Source organism: Oncorhynchus mykiss, chromosome 25 (genome assembly GCF_057628025.1).
Source record: "Oncorhynchus mykiss isolate SJ-2025 chromosome 25, ASM5762802v1, whole genome shotgun sequence".
Taxonomy (NCBI): Eukaryota; Metazoa; Chordata; class Actinopteri; order Salmoniformes; family Salmonidae; genus Oncorhynchus; species Oncorhynchus mykiss.
The window spans coordinates 26,455,001-26,474,994 of NC_143046.1; the positions used below are offsets into that span (position 1 = coordinate 26,455,001).

Genomic DNA, 19,994 nt, shown 5'->3' on the forward strand with positions numbered 1-19,994 from the left:
GGCGTGTGACTGTGTGTCTGTTGTCTGTGTGTGTGTTTCTTTCTGATGTAACCTGGGTAACCTGGGTTCTGCGTCTGTTGTGTGGGTATGTGTGTGTTGTGTATCCTTAGTGTTGGGACATGGGATCACAGGTGCATCTTTCGCAGGCAGAGTGTGTATCCTTTGGGTTGCATGTGGAGAGGGCAATGTCTGAGTTTGTGTTTGAGTGTTCTTCACAGCTGTGTGTGGGGTTGGTGGTGTGTGTGTGTGCGAGTTCAGAACAGGGGAGTCTTTCCGGTTCTGGTTGGGGAGTACAGACTTTTTCCGGGGAGGAATCGGTAGAGTCTGGCTTTCTGTGATCTGATTTGCCGCTCGCCTGCGGCACGCTGTTGCCATGCAGATGGGTGGGGCCTGGGACTGTCTCCGCCCGCATGTTCCACAGAGGCGGGGCGATGATGATGTCATCATTCTACAGGGCCTTGGAGGCGTGGCATGAGAGCTCACAGACTGAGACAGACTCCCTGACCTCAGTCCAGGGCGAGACTTCTCCCCTCTAAGAGACTGGACCCTCCTCCTCTCTCTGATTGGCTCATTGCCCTCAGCACCCTCAGTGCAGACCCCGCCCACCACCTCAGGGGCGACCACACTCCCATTGGTGTATCGAGATGTCCATTTCCCGCTGGACCTATGGCCAGACTCCCTGGGATTGGCCCGTATGGCTTTGATCTGACAGTAGACTCCGCCCCCTGACCCCTGTGACCCCATGTCGTCCTTTGTCAGACTGTTGATGGCATTCTGACTCATCTCCTTGGAAATGGCAAATCCACTGCTGCCCCCAATGCTGCCTGAGTCACAAACAACCCCAGTCTCTGAGGACATTGTCGTTGCTGTGACGACATGGTTGTTGCCCCGTCCTGTCTCTGGGTGCTGCGTCCGTTTTGGCTGGCTGCGTTTGATTGATGGGAGGGTCCTAAGGCTGGGGGAGGTCTGCACCCCCACACTGCACAGCGGCCCCCATCGTCCCCCCGCCAGGGGCACCCCCAGCGCAGGCACCGGATTGGTCGGATCAGCCAACCTTCTGCCCATAGCCCCAGTCAATTGGCTCAGCCCCCAGAGGAGCTAGAAGGGGAGGAGGCACTCTGTGACATCCCAATGGGAGGAGGCAGTCTTATATCTGAGTGGAGAGATGAGTCACTGGTCTCTGTTTATCCAAGAGAAGAGTGTTGTTGAGAGAGAGATCTAGAGTTACAGTGGATTACTGTATTGTTGCTCATTGACCATAGAATCCATGGTTGTTCTGTCCCAGCTCTGATTCTGTCACTGGTATGACGTCACCAATCAGTCTGACCACTGGTCGTCATGTCTCTGGTTTTTCATTTCTTGATTGGATGAGAGAAGAGGAGAGAAGAGGAGATGAGAGGAGAGGAGAGGAGAAGAGAAGAGAAGAGAAGAGAAGAGAAGAGAAGAGAAGAGAAGAGAAGAGAAGAGAAGAGGAGAGGAGAGGAGAGGAGAGGAGAGGAGAGGAGAGGAGAGACTGGTTTAGCTGAGACCACTATAGTACCATAACCGCTTTACTGGCTACCTGGCTGCAGACTGGATCTCTCCACTGCAGGTGGAATACCCCCCTGTGTCCCAAATGGCACCCTATGCCATTTATAGTACACAACTGTTGTAGTGCATCATATAGGGAATAGGGTGCCATTTGCGACACCACCTCCGTACACAGACAGAATGTTCAGATTTGTTCACATTGTTGCATGGATGTTAAGTGAAACCTAATCTGAAGATAATGTGAACATGTTTAAGGTTAAGTTTAACCATCAGCCAATTCAAATAATTGACGTAGTGTCAAGTGATAGAATGCTACTCTGTAGCTGGTCCCATCAGATAACCTGACACATGTTAGCCCTATGCTAACCTCACCAGGTGACAGTGATTACTTCCTGTAACAAATTCATCAGCCTATCGAAGATCTTCAACCTTTTCTCCACAAGCCAATGGCATTTCTTAAAATAGGTTAACCTGGCCACCAGAGGGATGCATGTGAACATCCAAAGTCACTGTTTATCCGTATCACCATGGCAACAGGTGTCCCATGACAGGAGGTGTAGGGGGTCAAGGGGCAGTGTGAAAGGCAGTCATGTGTCGACACGTCTGTTTATGAGTTTTCATGAATGCGTGCATGTAAGGGCAGACTGTCTCTGAATGAGAGAGAAACGTTTTGAGAGAGATATTTTTACATCTCTGTCTGTCTGTCTGTCTGTCTGTCTGTCTGTCTGTCTGTCTGTCTGTCTGTCTGTCTGTCTGTCTGTCTGTCTGTCTGTCTGTCTGTCTGTCTGTCTGTCTGTGTGTGTGTGTGTGTGTGTGTGTGTGTGTGTGTGTGTGTGTGTGTGTGTGTGTGTTGATGGGAAGTTGAAGAGAATAATTGAGAGAGAGGCCAGACTGAAAAAAAGAGAGTGGGGTGAGGTGGGGAAGAGATGTTGTGTAAAGTTAATCATGTAGACCTTCGGCCTCCCGGGTGGCGCAGTGGTTAAGGGTACTGCAGTGCCAGCTGATGGCACACATCAGAGTCCCTGGGTTCGCGCCCAGGCTCTGTCGTAACCGGCCGCGACCGGGAGGTCCGTGGGGCGACGCACAATTGGCCTAGCGTCGTCCGGGTTAGGGAGGGCTTGGTCGGTAGGGATGTCCTTGTCTCATCGCGCACCAGCGACTCTTGTGGCGGGCCGGGTGCAGTGCGCGCTAACCAAGGTTGCCAGGTGCACGGTGTAGCCTCCGACACATTGGTGCGGCTGGCTTCCGGGTTGGACGCGCGCTCTGTTTAGAAGCAGTGCGGCTGGTTGGGTTGTGTATCGGAGGACGCATGACTTTCAACCTTCGTCTTTCCCGAGCCCGTACGGGAGTTGTAGCGATGAGACAAGATAGTAGCTACTACAACAATTGGGGAAAAAAATAATAATAATTATGTAACACTGTAACACCTCCCTCCCCTGCGGTCAGAGCATAATCAACATAATCAGACACAGAGAAGCTTCTCTTAAAGCATCGGCCACCACACTGAGACAGACAGAGAGATTCTGAACAGTTGACTGGTATTTAAAAAGTTTTGAATATTCACTGAGGCACTGTGTGAGGACAGTGATGATCGGACGTAGTGTGTGTGTGTCAGTGTTTGTTTCCTTGCTGTGGTTACAGTGGGCTGAAAGCTCCAGTGAATTGAGTCCCCTGTCACCTCAAGGTGAGCCTCATTTTTCACCCTTCGATTGGTGGTGTGCGTGCCTGTGTGTGAGGGCCGCTTTACTGCACAGTAATCAAGGACAGGACTATGTCGTCTCCAGGTCTCTGCTCAGACGGCTGCTCTGATGCAATATGCAAGTCACTGCCCTTAGCCGTGGTATATTGGTCATATACCACACCCCCTCGGGCCTTATAGCTTAAATATTCCCAGTATGGAGATTATATCCAGAGGCAAAGATAATGCAGCTCTGATGTGTGTGTGTGTTTTCAGGATGCAGAATTGGGACAAGGAGAGGAAGTGGGGGAGAGGATTACTGTACTGGTCTCTTTCCAATTCATTAGCTTTGGGGTTAACAGCAGACACACACACCCTCTTTATGAGAAGAGCTAGTGAGGTGTACCAGTTTCCTCAGTATTCTTGTTTCTATTCAGACTGTGTTCTATTTATTTTGTTCTTTGTCTATTCTTGTTTTCCCTCCTTTTCCTCCTCCTCCCTCCTCTTCCTCCTCCTCCCTCCTCTTCCTCCTCCTCCTCCTTTCACTCCTCCTCCTCCCTCCTCTTCCTCCTCACTCCTCTCCCTCTCCTCCTTCTCTTCCCCCTCCTCACTCCTCTTCCTCCTCCTTCTCCTCTTCCTCCTCTTCCTGCTCACTCCTCTTCCTCCTCCTCCTCCTTCTCCTCCTCCTTCTCCTCTTCCTCCTCCTCCCTCATCTTCCTACTCCCTCCTTTTCCTCCTCCAATTACTCCCTCTTTTATCTCTATCCTTTTTTCCTTTTTATCTCTAAATATTCTCCATTATATTTTTCTCTGTCTCTTCTCTCCCATCAATCACTGTCTCTCTCTTCTCTCCCATCACTCACTATCTCTCTCTTCTCTCCCATCACTCACTGTCTCTCTCTTCTCTCCCATCACTCACTGTCTCTCTCTTCTCTCCCATCACTCACTGTCTCTCTCTTCTCTCCCATCAATCACTGTCTCTCTCTTCTCTCCCATCACTCACTGTCTCTCTCTTCTCTCCCATCACTCACTGTCTCTCTCTTCTCTCCCATCACTCACTGTCTCTCTCTTCTCTCCCATCAATCATTGTCTCTCTCTTCTCTCCCATCAATCATTGTCTCTCTCTTCTCTCCCATCACTGTCTGTCTCTCTTCTCTCCCATCACTCACTGTCTCTCTCTTCTCTCCCATCACTCACTGTCTCTCTCTTCTCTCCCATCACTCACTGTCTCGCTCTTCTCTCCCATCAATCACTGTCTCTCTCTTCTCTTCCATCACTCACTGTCTCTCTCTTCTCTCCCATCAATCACTGTCTCTCTCTTCTCTCCCATCAATCACTGTCTCTCTCTTCTCTCCCATCACTCACTGTCTGTCTTTCTTCTCTCCCATAACTCACTGTCTGTCTCTCTTCTCTCCCATCACTCACTGTCTCTCTCTTCTGTCCCATCAATCATTGTCTCTCTCTCTTCTCTCCCATCAATCACTGTCTCTCTCTCTTCTCCCCCATCACTGACTGTCTCTCTCTTCTCTCCCATCAATCACTGTCTCTCTCATCAATCACTGTCTGTCTCTCTTCTCTCCCATCACTCACTGTCGCTCTCTTCTCTCCCATCACTCACTGTCTCGCTCTTCTCTCCCATCAATCCCTGTCTCTCTCTTCTCTCCCATCAATCACTGTCTCTCTCTTCTCTCCCATCAATCACTGTCTCTCTCTCTCTTCTCTCCCATCACTCACTGTCTCTCTCTTCTCTCCCATCAATCACTGTCTCTCTCATCAATCACTGTCTCTCTCTCTTCTCTCCCATCACTCACTGTCTGTCTTTCTTCTCTCCCATAACTCACTGTCTGTCTCTCTTCTCTCCCATCACTCACTGTCTCTCTCTTCTGTCCCATCAATCATTGTCTCTCTCTCTTCTCTCCCATCAATCACTGTCTCTCTCTCTTCTCCCCCATCACTGACTGTCTCTCTCTTCTCTCCCATCAATCACTGTCTCTCTCATCAATCACTGTCTGTCTCTCTTCTCTCCCATCACTCACTGTCGCTCTCTTCTCTCCCATCACTCACTGTCTCGCTCTTCTCTCCCATCAATCCCTGTCTCTCTCTTCTCTCCCATCAATCACTGTCTCTCTCTTCTCTCCCATCAATCACTGTCTCTCTCTCTCTTCTCTCCCATCACTCACTGTCTCTCTCTTCTCTCCCATCAATCACTGTCTCTCTCATCAATCACTGTCTCTCTCTCTTCTCTCCCATCACTCACTGTCTCTCTCTTCTCTCCCATCACTCACTGTCTCTCTCTCTTCTCTCCCATCACTCACTGTCTGTCTATTCTCTCCCATCAATCACTGTCTCTCTCATCAATCACTGTCTCTCTCTCTTCTCTCCCATCAATCACTGTCTCTCTCTTCTCTCCCATCACTCACTGTCTGTCTCTTCTCTCCCATCACTCACTGTCTCTCTCTTCTCTCCCATCCCTCACTGTCGCTCTCTTCTCTCCCATCACTCACTGTCTGTCTCTCTTCTCTCCCATCACTCACTGTCTGTCTCTCTTCTCTCCCATCACTCACTGTCTGTCTCTCTTCTCTCCCATCACTCACTGTCTCTCTCATCTCTCTCATCACTCACTGTCTCTCTCATCTCTCCCATCACTCACTGTCTGTCTCTTCTCTCTCATCACTCACTGTCTCTCTCTTCTCTCCCATCACTCACTGTCTCTCTCTTCTGTCCCATCAATCACTGTGTTTCTCTTCTCTCTCATCACTCACTGTCTCTCTCTCTTCTCTCCCATCACTCACTGTCTCTCTCTCATCACTCACTCTCTGTCTCTTCTCTCCCATCCTTGGCTGAGTCATACCAAAGACTGTACAAATAGGACCTGCTGGGCTCCCGAGTGGCGCAGCGGTCTAAGGCACTGCATTTCACTGCAAGAAGGGGCACTGCAGTCCCTGGTTGAAATCCAGGCTGCATCACATCCAGCCGTGATTGGGAGTCCCATAGGGCGGCCGGGGTGGGCCGTCATTGTAAATAAGAATATTAACTGACTTGACTAGTTAAATAAATGTTAAATAAAGAAGAATGATAGTAAGTGCATCTCTGCTTGTCTAGCGTTAAGGAGAAAGATTGCTGGTAAGACCCTAAGATAAACTAACGTCCTGTCCAGGGGGTGTACTTGTCCATCCAGCTGCCTCATACTACAGAAACAGGAGATAGACTAACGTCCTGTCCAGGGGGTGTACTTGTCCATCCAGCTGCCTCATGCTACAGAAACAGGAGATAGACTAATGTCCTGTCCAGGTGGTGTACTTGTCCATCCAGCTGCCTCATGCTACAGAAACAGGAGATAGACTAACGTCCTGTCCAAGGGGTGTACTTGTCCATCCAGCTGCCTCATGCTATAGAAACAGGAGATAGACTAACGTCCTGTACTTGCCCATCCTAACCGCCATCGATAAAAGACAGTAATGTGTAGCTGTCTTCATCGACCTGGCCAAGGCTTTCGACTCTGTCAATCACAATATTCTTATCGGCAGACTCAGTAGCCTCGGTTTTTCTAATGACTGCCTTGCCTGGTTCACCAACTACTTTGCAGATTGAGTTCAGTGTGTCAAATCGGAGGGCATGTTGTCTGGTCCTCCGGCAGTCTCTATGGGGGTGCCACAGGGTTCAATTCTTGGGCCGACTCTTTTCTCTGTATATATCAATGATGTTGCTCTTGCTGCGGGCGATTCCCTGATCCACTTCTACGCAGACGACACCATTCTGTATACTTCTGGCCCTTCCTTGGACACTGTTCTATCTAACCTCCAAACGAGCTTCAATGCCATAAAACACTCATTCCGTGGCCTCCAACTGCTCTTAAACGCTAGTAAAACCAAATGCATGCTTTCAACGGTTCGCTGCCTGCACCCGCACGCCCGACTAGCATCACCACCCTGGATGGTTCCGACCTAGAATATGTGGACATCTATAAGTACCTAGGTGTCTGGCTAGACTGTAAACTCTCCTTCCAGACTCATATCAAACATCCAATCTAAAATCAAATCAAGAGCCGGCTTTCTATTCCGCAACAAAGCCTCCTTCAATCACGCCGCCAAACTTACCCTAGTAAAACTGACTATCCTACCGATCCTCAACTTCGGCGATGTCATCTACAAAATAGCTTCCAATAAACTGGATGCAGTTTATCACAGTGCCGTCCGTTTTGTTACTAAAGCACCTTATACCACCCACCACTGCGACCTGTATGCTCTAGTCGGCTGGCCCTCGCTACATATTCGTCGCCAGACCCACTGGCTCCAGGTCATCTACAAGTCCATGCTAGGTAAAGCTCCGCCTTATCTCAGTTCACTGGTCACGATGGCAACACCCACCGTCTATTTCTATTTCTCTCTGTCATCGCTATATCATTAGCCCTTTGTCTTTTTCTCTCTGTTATCCCTATATAATTACCCCCTGTCTATTGCTCTCTGTCATCGCTATATCATTAGCCCCCTGTCTTTGTCTCTGTCATCCCTATATCATTATCCCACTGTCTTTGTCTCTGTCATCCCTATATCTTTATCCCCCTGTCTCTCTGTCATTGCTATATCATTATCATCCTGTCACTCTCTCATCCCTATATCATTATCCACCCTGTCTCGCTGTTATCGCTATGTCATTATCCCCCTGTCTCTCTCTCATCCCTATATCATTATCCCCCTGTCTCTCTCTGTCATCCCTATATCATTATCCCCCTGTCTCTCTCTCATCCCTATATCATTATCCCCATGTCTCTCTCTCATCCCTATATCATTATCCCCTGTATCTCTCTATCATCCCTATATCATTATCCCCCTGTCTCTCAAGCCCCCTGTCTATTTCACTCTGTCATCCCTATATCATTAGCCCCCTGTCTTTATATCTGTCATCCCTATATCATTATCCCACTCTCTTTGTCTCTGTCATCGCTATATCATTATCCCACTGTCTCTCTGTCATCCCTACATCATTAGCCCCCTGTCTCGCTCTCATCCCTACATCATCATCCCACTGTCTCTCTGTCATCCCTATATCATCATCCCACTGTCTCTCTGTCATCCCTACATCATTATCCCCCTGTCTCTCTCTCATCCCTATATCATTATCCCCGTGTCTCTCTCTGTTATCCCTATATAATTACCCCCTGTCTCTCTCTCATCCCCATGTCTCTCTCTGTCATCCCTACATCATTATCCCCCTGTCTCTCTCTCATCCCTATATCATTATCCACCTGTCTCTCTCTCATCCCTATATCATTAACCCCGTCTTTGTCTCTGTCATCCCTATATCATTATCCCACTCTCTTTGTCTCTGTCATCCCTATATCATTATCCCCCTGTCTCTCTGTCATCGCTATATCATTATCCCCCTGTCTCTCTCTCATCGCTATATCATTATCCACCTGTCTCTCTCATCCCTATATCATTATACCCCTGTCTCTCTCTCATCCCTATATCATTAGCCCCCAGTCTATTTGTCTCCGTCATCCCTATATCATTAGCCCCCTGTCTTTATCTCTGTCATCCCTATATCATTATCCCACTCTCTTTGTATCTGTCATCGCGATATCATCATCCCACTGTCTCTCTGTCATCCCTACATCATTATCCCCCTGTTACTCTCTCATCCATATATCATTAGCCCCCTGTCTTTGTCTCTGTCATCCCTATATCATTATCCACCTGTCTCTCTCTCATACCTATATCATCATCCCACTGTCTCTCTATCATCCCTATATCAAAATCCCACTGTCTCTCTCTCATCCCTATATCATCATCCCACTGTCTCTCTGTCATCACTATATCATCGTCCACTGTCTCTGTCAACCCCCCTGTCCTTCTTTCTTTTATTTCTGTCTGATAATCAGTGTGTCTGTGGCCCTGCCTCTCTGTCACTGGCCTGATAAAACACACACACACACGCTATAGGTCTGTCTGTCTGTCTGTCTCTCTCTAACTCGTCTCTTTTCCCTCTATGCTATAGGTCTGTCTGTCTGTCTCTCTCTAACTCGTCTCTCCTCCCTCTATGCTATAGGTCTGTCTGTCTGTCTCTATCTCATCTCTCCTCCCTCTATGCAATAGGTCTGTCTGTCTGTCTGTCTCTCTCTAACTCGTCTCTCCTCCCTCTATGCTATAGGTCTGTCTGTCTGTCTCTCTCTAACTCGTCTCTCCTCCCTCTATGCTGTCTGTCTGTCTGTCCGTCTGTCCGTCTGTCCGTCTGTCCGTTTTCCCATCTGTCTGTCTGCCTGTCTGTCTGTCTGTCTCTCTGTCTCTCTGTCTCTCTGTCTCTCTGTCTCTCTGTCTCTCGCTAACTCATCTCTCCTCCCTCTATGATGTCTGTCTGTCTGTCTGTCTGCCTGTCTGTCTGTCTCTCTCTAACTCATCTTTCCTCCCTCTATGCTGTCTGCTTCTCTCTCTCTAACTCATCTCTACTCCCTCTGTGCTGTCTGTCTGTCTGTCTCTCTCTCTCCCTCTCTGTCTCCTCTCCTCCCTCTCTCAATCTATGTCTATTTCTACCTCTCTGTGTTTACTTTCCATCAGTCTGGGCCTCTGTTAGAACCCAGGGTACTGAAGGAGGTAAAGTGGAGTGGGCAAAAGGGAACAGTGAGCACACACATGCATGGATATAGACACACCCACACACACACCCACACACACACCCACCCACACACCCACACACACACCCACCCACACACACACACACACACACACACACACACACACACACACACACACACACACACACACACACACACACACACACACACACACACACACACACACACACACACACACATGCATGGATATAGGCACACACACACACACACACACACACACACGCATGGATATAGACACACACACACACACACACACACACACACACATGCATGGGGTACACGCGCCCTATGCAGCACACATACACACATACAGTATGCAAACAAACACACGCATCTCTCACACGCTTGTGCCGCATAAACACTAACACACACTTCAGTTTAGATCTGTGTGACCATGGATTCTATGAGAAGGGAGTATCTGCAGCAATACACCCAGGGCAGCTTTCAGCTATTCACGAGAGGTAAAACACAAACACACACACATACACACACACACACACACACACACACACACACACACACACACACACACAGAGCTTTAAACACCACTTCCAGTTCATAGGGCTTTATATAGCAGATTGTAAATACACACATGCATGCCTGATGCACACACTCACAATCACACCAACACAATGCAAAAGTCAGGATAAATGTTGCATGAGATAAGCACAGCGACACACATACACACGCCCTTGTTGGATCAAAATCACTCTCAGTGATTGCATGGCTGAAGAGAAAAACATAGTGCTGGGACACTTGGCAACACAAACCCCCCCATTGCAGGACAAACAATAACTCTCAATTCAATGTCCACATACCAACATGAACTAACACATCAACTAACACACACACGAACACACGCACTCACAAACAAACACTAACAACATGCAAACAACACAACGACTCAGGGGAAGCCTCAAAAGCACAGGGGTTGTATAATGATGGTTTCTACCAGAGTGAACCAGACATCCCGTACCTCAGACCTGTCCTCTATAACTACTGTTGATCAGTCTCTGACTCACCTCCACTCCTTTAGGCTATTCCTCCACTCCTATCCACACACACCTCTTCTCTCTCCTCTCCTCCTTTCTCTCTCACACTCCTCCAGTCAACTGTGTTAGTCCAGCGCTTCTCCCCCCTCTCTCTGTCACTTTCTCGCTCTCTCTGAGTTGCCGAATCCCGAGCATAGCGGAGCTAACTGATCCCCTCTCTCTCTCCTCCTGTCCCTCCCTCTATCTCACCCACAGTCTCTCTCTCTGTTTCCCTCTTGCTCTACCCCCTCTTCCTCCTCTATCTCTCTCTGTTTCCCTCTTGCTCTACCCCCTCTTCCTCCTCTATCTCTCTCTCTCTCTTTCCCTCTTGCTCTACCCCCTCTTCCTCCTCTCTCTCTCTCTCTTTCCCTCTTGCTCTACCCCCTATTCCTCCTCTATCTCTCTCTCTCTTTCCCTCTTGCTCTACCCCCTCTTCCTCCTCTATCTTTCTCTCTCTCTCTGTTTCCCTCTTGCTCTACCCCCTCTTCCTCCTCTATCTCTCTCTCTCTGTTTCCCTCTTGCTCTACCCCCACTTTCTCCTCTATTTCTCTCTCTCTCTTTCCCTCTTGCTCTACCCCCTCTTCCTCCTCTATCTCTCTCTCTCTCTCTCTCTCTCTCTCTGTTTCCCTCTTGCTCTACCCCCTCTTCCTCCTCTATCTCTCTCTCTCTCTTTCCCTCTTGCTCTACCCCCTCTTCCTCCTCTCTCTCTCTCTTTCCCTCTTGCTCTACCCCCTCTTCCTCATCTATCTCTCTCTCTCTTTCCCTCTTGCTCTACCCCCTCTTCCTCCTCTCTCTCTCTCTTTCCCTCTTGCTCTACCCGCTCTTCCTCCTCTATCTCTCTCTCTCTCTTTCCCTCTTGCTCTACCCCCTCTTCCTCCTCTATCTCTCTCTCTCTGTTTCCCTCTTGCTCTACCCCCCTTCCTCCTCTATCTCGCTCTCTCTTTATCTATCTCTCTCTCTCCTTCTCTCGCTCTCTCTCACTGTTTCTCTCTCGCTCTCTCACCATTTCTCTCTCTTACCATTTCTCCCTCTTTCTCTCTCTCACCGTCTCTCTCACCATCTTTCTCTCTCCTTTCTCTATCTCTGTCATTCTCTCTACCCTCTATCTCCCCCTCCTCTCTCTCTTTTCTATCTCCCCCTCCTCTCTCTCTTTTCTATCCCCCCCTCCTCTCTCTCTTTCCTGTGTTAATTAATTGTGTGTCCGTGTTTCCCTGGCCATGTGCAAGTCCTGACCTGACCAGTCCTGACCTGACCAGTCCTGACTAGACCTGACCTGACCAGTCCTGACCTGACCAGTCCTGACTAGACCTGACCTGACCAGTCCTGACCTGACCAGTCCTGACTAGACCTGACCAGACTAGACCTGACCTGACCAGTCCTGACCTGACCAGTCCTGACCTGACCAGTCCTGACTAGACCTGACTAGACCTGACCAGACTAGACCTGACCTGACCAGTCCTGACCTGACCAGTCCTGACTAGACCTGACTAGAGCAGTCCTGACTAGACCTGACTAGACCAGACTAGACTAGACCAATCCTGACCAGTCCTGACCAGTCCTGACCAGTCCTGACTAGACCAGTCCTGACTAGACCAGTCCTGACCAGACCTGACCTGACCAGTCCTGACCAGACTAGACCTGACCAGGCTAGACCTGTCCAGACCTGACCATCCCTGATCAGACTAGACCTGACCAGACTAGTCCTGACCAGACTAGACCTGACCAGACTAGTCCTGACCAGACTAGACATGACAAGACCATTTCTGACCAGACTAGACCTGACCATTCCTGACCAGACCAGACTAGACCATACTAGACCGTTCCTGACCAGACCAGACCAGACTAGACTAGACTAGTCCTGACCAGACTAGACTAGCCAGACTAGACCAGTCCTGACCAGACTAGACCAGACTAGACCAGTCCTGACCCGACCAGACGAGACCAGTCCCAACCAGACCGGACCAGACCCAACCAGTCCTTACCAGGGGAAAGGGACCACTGTACACTCCCTTAGTGTGACATGGAGAGAGAAGAGAGGGACTTTCTCTACACTCCCTTAGTGTGACATGGAGAGAGACGAGAGGGACTTTCTCTACACTCCCTTAGTGTGACATGGAGAGAGAAGAGAGGGACTTTCTCTACACTCCCTTAGTGTGACATGGAGCAAGATAGAGGGATTGAGAGGAAAGGAAAGAAAAGAGAGATCAAAACAGAGAGGTCAACTTGTTTTTTGATTGCTGAATGGTGCACATGCATGTTTTAGTGTGTGTTTTTATTGATGGCTGTCAGGACTTAGTCAATACTCTCTGGTTTAATCAGTGATAAATTGGGGGGTTTGTGTTCCCTAGGATGTCCGCTGATGTGTGTATCTGAATGTTCTGACCCCTACCGAAAATAACCAGTGATGTTTGCAGCTCTGAAAACTCACCTTGTGTCAAGTTTCAATTAACCTCTGCTGAGATGAGGGGAATATCTGTGTGTGTGTGTGTGTATGTGTGTATGTTAGAATGAAATACACCCACAGCTACACAACCAATGTACAATAATTGCAATACACCTTTATGTTATCTGTGAGAGGAATCTCACACGTAGACAAAGATACACACACACACAGCACCCACACACAGACACACACAGACACATAGCATGGTGTAGTGGGCAATGAGTGTTTGCTCTCTCTTAGCTCTCAGTAATTTGATTCGGAGGATGTTTTGATGAGAAGAGGTGCACATTACTGAAAGATGAGGACAGAGGGAGGGAGGGAGGGAGGGAGGGAGGGAGGGAGGGAGGGAGGGAGGGAGGGGAGGAAAGGAGGAAAGGAGATGAGGGATGTAGTTTTAGAATGAAAGGAGGAGTTGAGAGGGGGGATATAGCTTTAGGGGTCAGGCTACTGTGTCTGAATGTATTTCTGATTTCTCTCATCTCAGACTCTCTCCTCCTCTCCTCCACCCTCCTTCTCTCCCTTCCTCTCTGTCTCGCTCCATATCTCAGGGTGTTAGCTGGGGTTGTTAGAAAGGGCCTTGTTAGATCTCTTTGTACCTGATGGAGAGATGTTGATCTGTGAAGTCATTGATCTGTCCAATCAGTACACACTGACATGCAAACACACTGTCTAATTACACTGCTCTCTCTCTCTCTCTCTCTCTCTCTCGCTCTCTCTCTCTCTCCATCTCTCTCTCTCTCTCTCTCTCTCTCCATCTCTCTCTCTCTCTCTCTCTCTCTCTCCATCTCTCTCTCTCAATTTCAATTTAAGGGGCTTTATTGACATGGGAAACATATGTTAACGTTGCCAAAGCAAGTGAAATAGATAAAAACAGAAGTGAAATAAACAATGAACAGTAAACATTACACTCACAGAAGTTCCAAAATAATAAATACATTTCACATGTCATATTACGTATATATACAGTCTTGTAACGATGTGGAAATGGGTAAAGTACACAAGGAAAAATAAATAAACATAAATATAGGTTGTATTTACAATGTTTGTTCTTCACTGGTTCACCCTTTTCTTTTGAGGTCATAAATCTTGCTGCTGTGATGGCACACTGTGGTATTTCAGCCATCGATATGGGAGTTTATCAAAATTGGGTTTGTTTTCAAATTCTTTGTGGGTCTGTGTAATCTGCGGGAAATATGTGTCTCTAATATGGTCATACATTTGGCAGGAGGTTAGGAAGTGCAGTTCAGTTTCCACCTAGTTTTGTGTGCAGTGTGCACAAGCCTATCTTCTCTTGAGAGCCCGTTCTGCCTACGGAATTCTGCATGCAGAGTCTCAATTTGTTGATTGTCCCATTTTGTGAATTCCTGGTTGGTGACCTCACAACCATAAAAGGCAATGGGTATTTTTAACCAGATCCTAATTGGTATGTTGAATTGTATGTTCCTTTTGATGGCATAGAAGGCCATTCTTGCCTTGTCTCTCAGATCGTTCACAGCTTTGAAGAAGTTACCTTTGGCGCTGATGTTTAGGCCGGGGTATGTATAGTTTTTTGTGTGCTCTAGGCCAACAGTGTCTAGATGGAATTTGTATTCGTGGTCCTGGGAACGGGACCTTTTTTGAAAGACCATTATTGGTGTTTACTGAGATTTACAGTCAGAGCCCAGGTCTGACAGAATCTGTGCAGAAGATCTACACTGCTGTTCAAAAGTTTGGGGTCACTTAGAAATGTCCTTGTTTTTTTTTGTTCATTAAAATGACAGCAAATTGATCAGGAATACAGTGCAGACATTGTTAATGTTGTAAATGACTACTGTAGCTGCAATCAGCTGATTTTCTATGGAATATCTGTCACGATCGTCGTATGGAGTAGACCAAAGCGCAGCGTGATTAGAATACATTCTACTTTATTAAATGACGAAAACGTGGAACACTTAAACAAAAACAACAAAACGAAGAAGACGAACGTGACCGCTATATAAACAATGTGCTAAAGTATAACATAGACAATAACCCACGAAATACCCAAAGAAGATGGCTGCCTAAATATGGTTCCCAATCAGAGACAACGATAAACACCTGCCTCTAATTGAGATCCAATCTAGGCAACCATAGACCAACATAAACACCTAGATGAAAACAACCCCATGAACCTACAAAAACCCCTAGACAGTAAAAACACACATATCACCCATGTCACACCCTGACCTAACCAAAATAATAAAGAAAACAAAGAATACTAAGGTCAGGGCGTGACAATATCTACATAGGTGTACAGAGGCCCATTATCAGCAACCATCACTACTGTGTTCCAATGGCACGTTGTGTTAGCTAATTTTAAAAGGCTAATTGATTACTAGAAAACCCTTTTGCAATTATGTTAGCACAGCTGAAAACTGTTGTTCTGATTAAAAACGCAATAAAACTGGCATTCTTTAGACTAGCTGAGTATCTGGAGCCAGAAGAACCAGATCATCAGCAAACAGTAGACACTTGACTTCAGATTCTAGTAGGGTGAGGCCGGCCTGCAGACTGTTCGAGTGCCCTCGCCAATTCATTGATATATATGTTGAATAGGGTGGGGCTTAAGCTGCATCCCTGTCTCACCCCCCGGTCCTGTGGAAAGAAATATGTGTGTGTTTTCCCCCAAATCTACTTTCCATCTATTTGTACATCTCCCTCTCTCCCCCCATCTCTCTCCCTCTCTCTCTCTCTCTCTCCATCTCCATCTCTCTCTCCCTCTATCTCTCTCCCTCTCCCTCTCTCTCTCCATCTCCATCTCTCTCTCCCTCTATCTCTCTCCCTCTCCCTCTCTCTCTCTCCCTCCATCTCTCTCTCCCTCTATCTCTCTCCCTCTCCCTCTCTCTCTCTCCCTCCATCTCCATCTCTCTCTCCCTCTATCTCTCTCCCTCTCCCTCTCTCTCTCTCTCCCTCCATCTCTCTCTCCATCTCTCTCTCTCCATCTCTCTCTCTCCCTCCATCTCTCTCCCTCTCCATCTCTCTCTCCATCTCCCTCTCCAGCTCTCTCTCAATTTCCATCTCTCCATCTCTCTCTCCATCTCTCTCTCCATCTCCATCTCCATCTCTCTCCCTCTCCATCTCTCTCTCCCTCTCCAGCTCTCTCTCTCTCCATCTCCATCTCTCCATCTCTCTCTCCAGCTCTCTCTCTCTCTCTCCATCTCCATCTCTCCAGCTCTCTCTCCATCTCTCTCTCCATCTCCATCTCTCTCCCTCTCCATCTCTCTCTCCCTCTCCAGCTCTCTCTTTCCCTCCATCTCTCTCCCTCTCCATCTCTCTCTCCATCTCCCTCTCCAGCTCTCTCTCCATCTCTCTCTCCATCTCCATCTCTCCATCTCTCTATCCAGCTCTCTCTCCATCTCTCTCTCCATCTCCATCTCCCTCTCCAGCTCTCTCTCCATCTCTCTCTCCATCTCTCTCTCCATCTCCATCTCCCTCTCCAGCTCTCTCTTCATCTCCATCTCTCTCCCTCTCCATCTCTCTCTCCATTGCCGTGTCTCGCTCCATTTCTCCCCCATCCTCCTTCATTAACAGAAACCTTGGTGTCAAAGCAGAATGTGTCCGTGCATGTGTCCGTGCATGTGCGCATGCTTGTGTGTGTTCTCGTAAAGCCGCAGGCAGCTAAGAGACTCGTTTTAAAATAGTCTATTTTTGAAAGATGAAAAATAAAAGATCACAGTCCCATAATGACTTCTCACTTGAGGGCGAGGGAGAGAAGAAAAAAAGGACGAGAGAATGAGGCAGAGAAAATTGAATGACAAAAAAAAGGCCTCTTCTGTCATGCAGTTCGGTTGATTGTGTCTCTATGCATGACTGTCAGTCTAAGATAGCATTGGTGCCTCTCTCTTTGTGTTTGTGCTCACGTGTCTCTGTCTCTGTATTAAAGGTCCAGTGCAGTCAAAACTTGTGTAAAAAATATCACACTATGAGGTTGGGATAATTCTGTCAAATTGTGAAAATTATGTTAATGCCCTTTAAATGTAAGAGCTGTAAAGACTGAAATTGCAGTTGGGATGGAGCTTAGGCCTGCCCGGTGACATTAGTTGATAGACCAAAAAGAAAGACAGTTCCGAACTTGTCTGCCAATAACAGCTAGTTTTCAGTTTTCTCCTCCCCACTCAGACCACTTCCAGACAGTCCTGCGAACTTGTCTGCCAATAACAGCTAGTTTTCAGTTTTCCCCTCCCCACTCAGACCACTTCCAGACAGTCCTGCGAACTTGTCTGCCAATAACAGCTAGTTTTCAGTTTTCCCCTCCCCACTCAGACCACTCACAGACAGTCCTGCGAACTTGTCTGCCAATAACAGCTAGTTTTCAGTTTTCTCCTCCCCACTCAGACCACTCACAGACAGTCCTGCGAACTTGTCTGCCAATAACAGCTAGTTTTCAGTTTTCTCCTCCCCACTCAGACCACTCACAGACAGTCCTGCGAGCTTGTCTGCCAATAACAGCTAGTTTTCAGTTTTCTCCTCCCCACTCAGACCACTTCCAGACAGTCCTGCGAACTTGTCTGCCAATAACAGCTAGTTTTCAGTTTTCCCCTCCCCACTCAGACCACTCACAGACAGTCCTGCGAACTTGTCTGCCAATAACAGCTAGTTTTCAGTTTTCTCCTCCCCACTCAGACCACTCACAGACAGTCCTGCGAACTTGTCTGCCAATAACAGCCAGTTTTCAGTTTTCTCCTCCCCACTCAGACCACTCACAGACAGTCCTGCGAACTTGTCTGCCAATAACAGCCAGTTTTCAGTTTTCTCCTCCCCACTCAGACCACTCACAGACAGTCCTGCGAACTTGTCTGCCAATAACAGCTAGTTTTCAGTTTTCTCCTCCCCACTCAGACCACTTCCAGACAGTCCTGCGAAATTGCTCTTTGATAAGAAGCTGTTTTTGTTTCATTTAGATCATTTTCATTGAAAACAATTGCTGTAAGGTACTTAAAACCTTTACGGGATCGGTGTCCTCCCCGCGGGGCGTTGAGATAACGTTGGCTAATAACGATTAGCATGAGGTTGTAAGTAACAAAAAATAATTCCCAGGACATAGACACACAGTGTCTGATATGGGCAGAAAGCTTAAATGCTTGTTCATCTAACTGCACTGCCCAATTTACAGTAGCTATTACAGTGAATTAATACCATGCTATTGTTTGAGGAGAGTGCACAATTAAGAAATTGAAAATTAATTAATTAACCAATTAGGCACATTTGGGCAGTCTTGATACAACATTTTGAACAGATATTCAATGGTTCATTGGATCAGTCTAAAACATTGCACATACACTGCTGCCATCTAGTGGCCAAAATCGAAATCGCACCTGGGCTGGAATAATACATGATGGCCTTTCTATTGCATTTCAAAGATGGTACAAAAAATACAAAAAAAACACATTTTTTTTCTTGTATTATCTTTTACCAGATCTAATGTGTTATATTCGCCTACATTATTTTCACATTTCCACAAACGTCAAAGTGTTTCCTTTCAAATGGTATCAAGAATATGCATATCCTTGCTTCAGGTCCTGAGCTACAGGCAGTTAGATTTGGGTATGTCATTTTCGGAGAAAATTGAAAAAAAGGGTCGGATCCTTAAGAGGGTTTTAACTGTTCCCCAGAAATGATTTGACATTGAGATAAAAACACCTGCATATTGGACCTTTAAGGTGTTTCTGTCTGCCAGTCTGTCTGTCTGTCTGTACTAGGTGTCATTGTCTCCTTCTGTGTGCATCTGTTTTGCTTTAAGAATTGTCCATCTGTCCTCGACTGCCGACAAAATCTTCTAGATTCATGTTCTGTCCTCCTAAAACCTGTCTTTTGATATCAGCTCTATGGAAAAGGGTTGAGGGTGGGCTGGAGACAGAACGACGAATGGAGAGAAAGAGAATACGAGAGGAGGGAGGTAGCAAAATCCCCGTCTGAGCATCTGTGTCCTGCTTTTTCAATAATCTCCTGCCAGTTATATAAGACCCTGGACAGGACAAGAGCTTTGTGTGTGTGTGTGTGTGTGTGTGTGTGTGTGTGTGTGTGTGTGTGTGTGTGTGTGTGTGTGTGTGTGTGTGTGTGTGTGTGTGTGTGTGTGTGTGTGTGTGTGTGTGTGTGTGTGTGTGTGTGTGTCCACACGATATGTGTAGAGCTCCTGTGTGTTCATGTATCTGTGTATGAGTCTGCGCACATACGCTCGTCATATGTTGGTGTACGTAACCTTGTGAGTGTGAGTGTGTGTGTGTGTTTGAGGGTGGGTAAAGAGATTGAGGGCAGTGTTAATTCCTCAGAGAAGAACCCCCCACACGCCCTCCCCCACACACACACATACTGTATGTAGGGTAGAGTCCTGCACGGATCAGTTTTTTTGAGCTGCACCTGCCCCACATCAATTCCAAGCCCCCACCGATATCAAACATCAGGGCAGATTTTTCTCTGCAACCCGACCCACCTGCATAGAATTGTTCCCGAGAGCCAATCCGTGACCCGCCAAACAACATACATAAATGTCTTATGACTCCAGAGTAGTAGGCTATTAGGCTATGAATTTGTCTGCAAGTGACATTTAGCTTAACAAATGAGTTACAAATAAGTTACATGGATTCTGTGTGAAACAATAATAGGGGTTGACATGATTTTCGAATGACTGGCCTCATAAAGAAGGGCGGTGATTGATCAGATGGGT

At 47.4% G+C, this 19,994-nt stretch overlaps 2 protein-coding genes across 3 annotated transcripts in view; one reads left to right on the top strand and one right to left on the bottom strand.

The window, feature by feature from the left end:
* LOC110504856 (uncharacterized) overlaps window positions 1–11,072 on the bottom strand; it is a 23,189-nt gene extending 12,117 nt beyond the window's left edge. The window contains exons 1-2 of the mRNA XM_036969570.2: window positions 10,861–11,072; window positions 1–1,358 (exon numbers count right to left, since the gene is read on the bottom strand). The exon at window positions 1–1,358 is cut by the window's left edge and continues 581 nt beyond it. Of these exons, the coding sequence (XP_036825465.2) occupies window positions 1–1,065 (1,065 nt within the window). The 5' untranslated portion in view covers window positions 1,066–1,358; window positions 10,861–11,072. The remainder of the gene's footprint in view (window positions 1,359–10,860) is intronic.
* Window positions 1–19,994, top strand: part of dock2 (dedicator of cytokinesis 2) — a 145,662-nt gene that overhangs the window by 94,696 nt on the left and 30,972 nt on the right. The gene's annotated exons all lie outside the window — the stretch shown is intronic.